Source organism: Hemibagrus wyckioides, linkage group LG28 (genome assembly GCF_019097595.1).
Source record: "Hemibagrus wyckioides isolate EC202008001 linkage group LG28, SWU_Hwy_1.0, whole genome shotgun sequence".
NCBI lineage: Eukaryota > Metazoa > Chordata > Actinopteri > Siluriformes > Bagridae > Hemibagrus > Hemibagrus wyckioides.
Window position 1 is genome coordinate 12,584,524 of NC_080737.1, and position 8,156 is coordinate 12,592,679.

Sequence of the window (8,156 nt, forward strand, 5' to 3'; positions counted from 1 at the left end):
ACCCAAGACCACTTGAATGAAAGGAGAAATCATTTCAATTAATCAGATTATACTCCGACTGAAATGTCCTTGATTTATTGCTTCAAATCTGCAAAACAGTAGGGCTGTAAATGTCATAAATTGTCCAAAAAGTGTCTGATTGCTCAGAAAGTGTTGAGTCATTTTCTATAACAGCGGACATTGGAAGCGTCAACGCTTTGGAACAACACAGGACAGCCATTATGTTTTGTGGTTTCCATTTAACATTCTGCCTTATTAACTTAAAAACTGCAGCATAAAAGGCAAACTAACTTGTTTCATGGACGTAACACACCGTTAAATGTAACTACATGCCATTGTCCTTAAAATATTTTACAATGTTGTCTCAGAAAAATTGCAGTGATAAAAGAGGTGTATTGTCTAAGGTGATGTTTTACATTGGAACGCATCACACTTCCCTGTTGATTATTTTCTTTAACAACACAGGCTATAATAGCTTTTATTCCTCACACAGAACATGACTGTGTATGGAAAACACCAGGGTTACCTGTTGAACCTTTAAGGGTTTTTCCAGAAAGTTCTTGAGTTAACATTTCCTTTTCAAGAATGTATTGTGGCTTTTTTCTGCTGCTTTTATTGTTTTGCTTTTATTTATTTATTTATTTATTTATTTAAATTCTACAAAAAAAAAAATATGATTAATAGGCATAAACAACTAATTTTTTTTTTCCCGGCAAATTTTATCAGCCATTTTCTATACCTCATTAAAGCCTCATAAATAAATAGTCTTAAATAGGCTTGCATTAAGATTTGAGGCTAATGTAAATCTCTTACGCAAATCAGGTACTCTATTTATAAATACCTTCCAACAGGGATGAAAATATAGAAGAAGGAGATCACGAGGGTTCTTTTGGAGCCAGTGAACAAGTCCCCGATAATGGTTGGAGCTATGGTGCAGTAACTGGCCTCTCCAGTGCCGACCAAGGCTCGCATGAGGACCAGCACCCAGAAGTACTACAGGACGTGAGTGATAGACTGGTGTGATTTAAACAATGAAACAATCTTTATCATAAGCCATGCATGAGTGGTACAACACTTGGCAGACTGTGGTAACCCTTAAAATATCAGGACTACAGCTGTACCTCTGCCGTGATAAAGGAGCTGCCCAGGGTTGTGATAATCCATGCGACCATCCCACCCACCATGATCAGCTTCCTGTTATATCTGTCTCCAAGATACCCGAAGACTGGGGCCAGCAGCATGAAACTGCAGATAAAAACTGTAAATAGATGAGCGCTTTGCCAAAGAATGCCACGTAATTAGATCCAGGAGTTATTCATTTGCAGCACCATGCAGTAAACAATCAGATATCATGTGACCTCAGCTTTTAACAGAACCTTAACTGTGCTTATTTTTTTTATATCAAGAAACTCATAAAAACACATGGTTCATAATAAAAAATGTATTCAAGCTCTGAACTTATGAAGTATGTATACTTTACCACATTATATAGTGACAATCAACCTATTTTAAACTAAAATTTGGGACATTTAAGTATGTTTTAAACCATTATTATTGATACAACAAGCATATAGTTATTAATAAGTGTACTTTACATGGAAGTGAGGTATTGTTTGCAAAATGAGTTCTACAGAGTATGACATACTACATTGTATGCATACTACTTGAGTGAAAGGTAGATTCTTAGAAATGAATTTGACACTTTCTAAGAATTTTCTCTGTTCCCTTTTCGCTTTAATGACAGCATGCACTCATGGGTGACACAAATTTGTGATCCAAAAACCTTATGATCCATTTTTATATCAAATCCATCAGGGTGTCATGGAGGAAAATCTGAGCTTCGAACAGAGAAGGTAAGATGATGACTATCAGATGTCTGCTTACATTTAAATAGTGAGGAATTTGAAATATTAAAAATACTTTCTAGTTTTCCTCCTGTTATGCCTGATTGAAATGAAAAATAGACTTATAAATAAAATAAAATAAAATAAAATAAAAAATAAATAAATAAATAAATAAATAAATAAATAAATAAATAAATAAATTATAATAAAATAAATACAGCTCTATACATTTGGAAAAGTGAAATTTTTTTTGGAAAAACATTTTGAAAAATGTTTGTGACGTGAACATTCTGTTTGTCATGTCAAATGCATCGCATATATTCGGTTTTGCAATGAGGACACAGATTTCTTCTGAGAACTTTCCCATGTGGGTGATGTTGCCAAAAGTAGAGAGTACATGACCTATACTTTATCAGCTAAACCTTCCTGCTGGTCCTTAGGGTCACATAAGGGTCTGCTCTGCCTTTCTACCAAGCATCCAACCTCTTTTAACTGAAATTCTCTTGGTTTTTCAGATCTTGTCCCGATTTCCTGAGTCCCCCCTTAACTGCTTATTTCTTTACGCCACTTCCTACAACAGAATCTGTGGGCTGGAAGAACATATATGTTTTTATAGCCTTCCTTTGCTTTAGGAGCATCAGTTAGGTTCATATTTAAATCTTTAACCAGCTGAATAGAGAAGCCTGTGACAGTCTATTAATATTAGGAAAATGTTTTAATATATTTTGGTGTAGTGTTTTATTTTTGTTTCACTTCAAAAATTGGCAAAATATGTCATTTGGATAAGGGGGGCCAATACTTTTGTATATCACCATATGCTCTGCTCTGAATGAATAATAATATAAATAATTAAAGACATGCAAATTCATTTTCTTGAAATCACAAAAGTTTTCCCTGCCACAGATCAGATTTGGACAAAATTCATTTAATTTCGAATAAGATTATTTATCTATCTAAAGAACGGTACTTGTTCGGTGCATTTTATCCAGCATCAGTATTAAATTCAGTATTATATTCATTCATATTTCTAAAAAATATCTGTTGTCAGTTTAGTGCATCACTTCCTGGACAGAGAGTGAAATTTACACTGAATGCCTGTACAAATTATACTGTACATGAGACTGAATCATGCTACACATTATAAGTAAACCATGTGACAGCTTTACAGTATATCCGCATTGCAAATGCAAGCCATTTCCTATTTTTCTGCTGTTAAGAAACGAGTGCATGAGACTTAAGATGACCATGCATTGCCTGAGACAACAAGAAGTGCTCTTATAGCGATAGATCTCCCACTCGATATCAGACCACATTATTAGCATGGTGTGCTATTAAAGTCACAGATAGAGAAGCTATCAACATGCATGTAGATATTCAGTCTGATTACATATGTAAGGCTGATACCTGTCTGTAATAATCCAGATGTGCTGTCTCTGATCCCAAAGTATTTCTGGAGGCTAGGCAGAACTCCTAAAATCCAAAACAGAATGTGTGTTAGATATAAAACACGATGATTCTTCGAAGTCTTAGGAGTCAAGCTGCGTCCTTTACCTGCGATGGTGTAGCGGTCCATGTAGTTGAGCATGTTCAAGTAGCACAGCACAGCTACAGCAATGTAAGCTCTTCGGGGTGAGGGGATGTCGCTGTTTGTATTAGTGATGAGGGTTTGAATCTCTTCTGGCTCGTCGATGGAGCCATAGCGTTGGTTTGCATTCATGGACGGCCTTAAATTGATCTTTTCTTTAGGCTGGAATAAGCTTTGATGGGTCTCTTCATCCATGTTGAAGAACAGTTCTCACGCGTCTGCTGGAAGAGAGAAGTTTAATGAGCTGAAATTCAGTCTAAATGTGTTAGTCACACCTTATATAAAGGGGAAGTACTTTTTCTGAGCACTATTGGGCCTGAAAGAGTCTTGTCTTGTACATTCTTCTCTGCTGGCAGCCATAATGAAGCGTATTACCTTTGTGGAATGGAATGGTTTATAGAGTCATCGTCAGTTAGTCAATCTCAGGAACACAGGCAGCGAGCTGGGAATACAAGCTGGATGGGATGCCAGTCACACAGGGCACAATGCAAACACATTCACACCTACAGAGAATTTAGAGTTGCCGATGTTCCTATATCTGCAGTTTTTGGGAAGAAACCAGAGAACCCAGAGGAAACCCCCAGTGCAGAATAACCCGAGCTCAGGATTGAACCAGGGATCCTGAAGCTGTGAGATGGCGGTACTACCCAAAATAAAAACAGATAACAATCAAATGTCTTGTATTTATTTTAAAATAAAATTTATGTGGTCTGTTTTGACATGTATCTCATTCTCACAGTGTTATCACAGAGGCAAAAACAAAATTCAAAACCTCATTAAAAAAAAAGAAATAAAAAATTCAGAATGCCAAAATTGCCAGAATTCAGTCAGAGCAATATCACTATTTTTAATTTTTAATTTTTTAGCATTTTTAAATAATATTATTATTATTATTATTTTTTTATTTATTCATTTTTATATTCACAGCAAAAAGAACAAGACATGGCAAAAGAAACAGGAACATACACACACACACACACACACACAAGAGACACAATAAAATTAAAATAAAGAAATATATTAAAAATAAAGAAATTAATTTATTAAAAATAAATAAATAAATAAATAAATAAATACATAAATAAATAAATTTAAAAAATAAAAAAATACATTTAATACATAAATAAATAAATAAATTTAAAAAATAAATAAATACATTTAATACATAAATTTAAAAAATAAATAAATGCATTTAATACATAAATAAATAAAAATATAATAAAGTAAAATAAATAAAATATTTTTTAAAAATTTAAAAAAGGGATACATTCACAATGCAATATCAAATCAGCTCGCTGAACAAACATTCAGTACAGAGCAATTCCATACAGAGTATCCAGCCCTAGATTGGTGATCAAAAAGAAAGGGGATGCCAGAGGTACCAGGCGGGCGGGGGGCAAGAAGGCAGGTCATTCAAAGACAGCTGGGTCAATTAAATAATATTATTTAAAATATTTCTACGCACAGAGATTTTAACTACTTTCCCCACAAAAATCCATCTGTCTTCACTAGTTCCTCAATCATTTCAAGTGAATCTGATTCAGTGGAACAAGAGAAGTCAGGAAAATAGGCTCGAAATCGATAAAAATTCATAACGTCCATTTAGGTTTGTTTGTGTATAAGTTTAGGCACCCCTACTCTAGACATCATTTTATAATCCAATGTGACCTATATGCAATTTTATTTATTTTTTTACATTATTCATTTCAAACAGTTTGGATCTGCTGATTGAGATCCAAACAAGATGTTCCTGAGTGCCACGAAATAACAACACCAACAATACTCCAACTGTGTGCTGAAGTGCTTTCCACACAGCACAATGTAATTGTCTCACAACAGCTCGACACAGCCAGCATTTCAGGTTTTGGGATAGTGAAAGTAAACCTGTCAGCTCAAAAACATTAACATAAATCATCTGACTTGCCCAAGTGATCCATTAACCCAGAGTCTGGGTACACTGACCTGAGTGCAGTCCTGAGATCTTGTACATTTCAGTCCATGTGTTTCTTCATCCTATGGCGTCTTCTTTTAGAGGCTCTGTCCTACCATGAGTGTGATATCGCTGTCATTTCAATAAACCACCTGACTATAAAGTTAGAGCCGAGCCTAACCACATCTCTCCTCCTCTTTCTGGTCACCCGCTTGAAAACATTTCCTTCTTGTGACGCAACATGCACTTTTTTTTTTTTTTGCTTCCTCCTCTGAATATTTTTATCTCTACACTCTCCAGATCATAGCTTTTAGAAAGCATATGAAGTATAAAATGAGGCATCAGGATGTTATTTCTTATAGCACACTGAGCTCTGCACTGTAAGACATGTTGAACAGACATTCACTGCATTTTATTGTTTTGTCCTGAGTGTTCCACATTGCTGGCTAGGGATCGATATTGAAGCAGATCAGAGCACAAAACCTTTGACCAGTAGTTAAAAGATTAATCAGGGCACTAGGGCACGGGAAAACAAGCCTCGCCGAAAATCTTTCTGAAAGCTTTGGAATAATGAATTAAACTTGGAATAATGAATTAATGATGAGTTATTATTTAACAACAAACTGTGTTCATGGGAACTTGTTCGAAGCAAACTTTGCATTATGGTGTTGCGTAACAGTGATGTGGACAGAGATGTGGACACTTGACACTTCATGCAAAAAAAAAAAAAAGACTGATGTATAAAATACTTCTCTTTTCTACGAGGCAAGACCTAAAAACGTCTTCGTAACGCAATGTGAGTTAGCCATAAAGCCGTCTAATGCGTTTATACCGTGAATCAGCCACAGAAAAGCAATCAGACTTCATCAGGAACAGTTACAGCCTCTGTGATAATATCAAAGCTCTGATTCTTATCCTGATATAGCAGCTTGATGGAGAAACAATGTCATTGTTGGAACTCTGTTATTGATTTATCAGTACACTTTGGGGATGTGATTAGATGTTTTGTAATTAGAGTATAATTCAATTAGAATGCCAATTAGAGTCTACTCCAAAATGGAGAATTCGGCAATTAATGATAGTTAAAGTACTTGTTGTAGATAGAGCAAACTAGGAAATCTAAAAAACTAGAGCAACATAAAAATCCTAACATAAAGACCAATGCAAATCGTTATTGTTACAGATATTGTTCCTCCAGGTACATCGGCTTCCTCTTCCAGTCCAAAGACATGTGTGGTAGGCTGATTGGCATCTCTAAATGGTATATACTGTATACACTATATTCCCAAAGGTTTTGGGACACCTCTTCAAATCATTGAATTCTGGTGTTGTTTTTTAAGGGTTGGGCTTGGCCCCTTAGATCCAGTGAAAGGAACCAAGGCATTTAGGACAATTTCATGCTCCTTTGCAATTTTGTGGGAACAGTTTGGGGATGGTCCCTTCCTGTTCCAACATGACTGCACACCAGTACACAAAGCAAGGTCCATAAAGACATGGATGCGCTAATTCATCCCTAAGGTGTTCTAGCAGGTTGAGGTCAGGCAAGTTCCTCCACACCAAACTCGCTCATCCATGTCTTTGTGGAGCTTGCTTTGTATACTGGTGCGCAGTCATGTCGGAACAGGAAGGATGCATGAAATTGTCCAAAATGTGCTTGGTGTGCTGAAGCATTAAGAGTTCCTTTCACTGGAACTAAGGGGCCAAGCCCAACCCCTGAAAAAACCCTGGGTGTCCCAAAACTTTTGGCAAAAGTGTGTTTGTGTGTGTACGCGATTGTGCACCTCATCCACGGTGTTCCCCAACTTGGGCCACAAGATGCTTAGGACAGGCTCCAGGCTGCCTACGACTCTATGTATGATAAGCGATGCAGAAAATGGATGGTGGTATTCTGCCCCCTAGTGGACACAATATAAATTCATCTGAAATATGACAGAGAGAGCTCCATCCCATGTTAGGAGCTACAAAGACACAGAAATCTACAAGCATCATTTTTTATTCTACTTAAAGTTAGCCACACTATTTTTTTATTGGATCCTGATTATTACCAATTACCACACAGGTCTTTTAATCTAATCCACGTTCCATAACTAGACGTTTAACATCTACAGCATCATTGAAGATGACGTTCTTCACACGTGCCAGTTCTGTGTGTTGTTCTGTTTCCACCTTCTCTTTGTTTGTGGTTATATCACATTGGATGAGAGAAAGAAGGGGATTTATTTCATGTCATCATTCCTCTCCTAGTGCTCTTCTCTTTTCTCATAAGCTACAGCCTGTGGTTTGATTATTGCTGATCAACAGAATTTCTGTTTCTGCAGTAAGCCACAGGTTCACATTTTAATCATAATTAGATTAGATATTAATTAATCAAAAGGGTGCTGAATGAGTCAGGAAATATGACTACACTATTAGGGGGAATTCTTAATACAGTATCTTAAAATATGGGAAGGTTTTTTTAAATCAGTTTTTAGTTTTAAAACATGGCAAGATTTCATCTGCTTTGGAAAAGGCAGACTATTATTTATTTATTTATTTTCAAATGGGTTTTAATGAATTGATGTCTTAGCATATTTTACTGCTGTTCCTCTTTCAGTGGCGAGAGGCTTGAATTTTAAGTCTCCCTCTAGTGGTGAAATATCTTAACTACCTACACAGACACACACACACACACACACACACACAAACAGTTTTTTTTTTAAGATAAGGTTTAAGCTCAAAACTATTCCAAATATTCATTCACCTTATCACACATTTTAATCAAAGGTGGAAAGTACTTGTTTTTCTTTCACTCACTACA

General features: G+C 35.9%; 1 protein-coding gene across 4 annotated transcripts in view; it reads right to left on the reverse strand.

The window, feature by feature from the left end:
• Nucleotides 1–5,586, reverse strand: part of spns3 (SPNS lysolipid transporter 3, sphingosine-1-phosphate (putative)) — an 11,927-nt gene extending 6,341 nt beyond the window's left edge. Inside the window, exons 1-7 of one of the 4 annotated variants that reach the window (XM_058383924.1) lie at nucleotides 5,392–5,586; nucleotides 3,805–4,072; nucleotides 3,396–3,647; nucleotides 3,249–3,314; nucleotides 1,122–1,258; nucleotides 842–993; nucleotides 1–11 (exon numbers count right to left, since the gene is read on the reverse strand). The exon at nucleotides 1–11 is cut by the window's left edge and continues 56 nt beyond it. In XM_058383924.1, coding sequence (XP_058239907.1) covers nucleotides 1–11; nucleotides 842–993; nucleotides 1,122–1,258; nucleotides 3,249–3,314; nucleotides 3,396–3,624 — 595 coding nt within the window. In that variant the 5' untranslated portion in view covers nucleotides 3,625–3,647; nucleotides 3,805–4,072; nucleotides 5,392–5,586. Of the gene's footprint in view, nucleotides 12–841; nucleotides 994–1,121; nucleotides 1,259–3,248; nucleotides 3,315–3,395; nucleotides 3,651–3,804; nucleotides 4,073–5,391 lie in introns of all 4 variants that reach the window. The other 3 variants (XM_058383923.1, XM_058383921.1, XM_058383920.1) reach the window with 3 other exon arrangements.
• Between the last annotated feature and the right edge of the window lie 2,570 nt (nucleotides 5,587–8,156).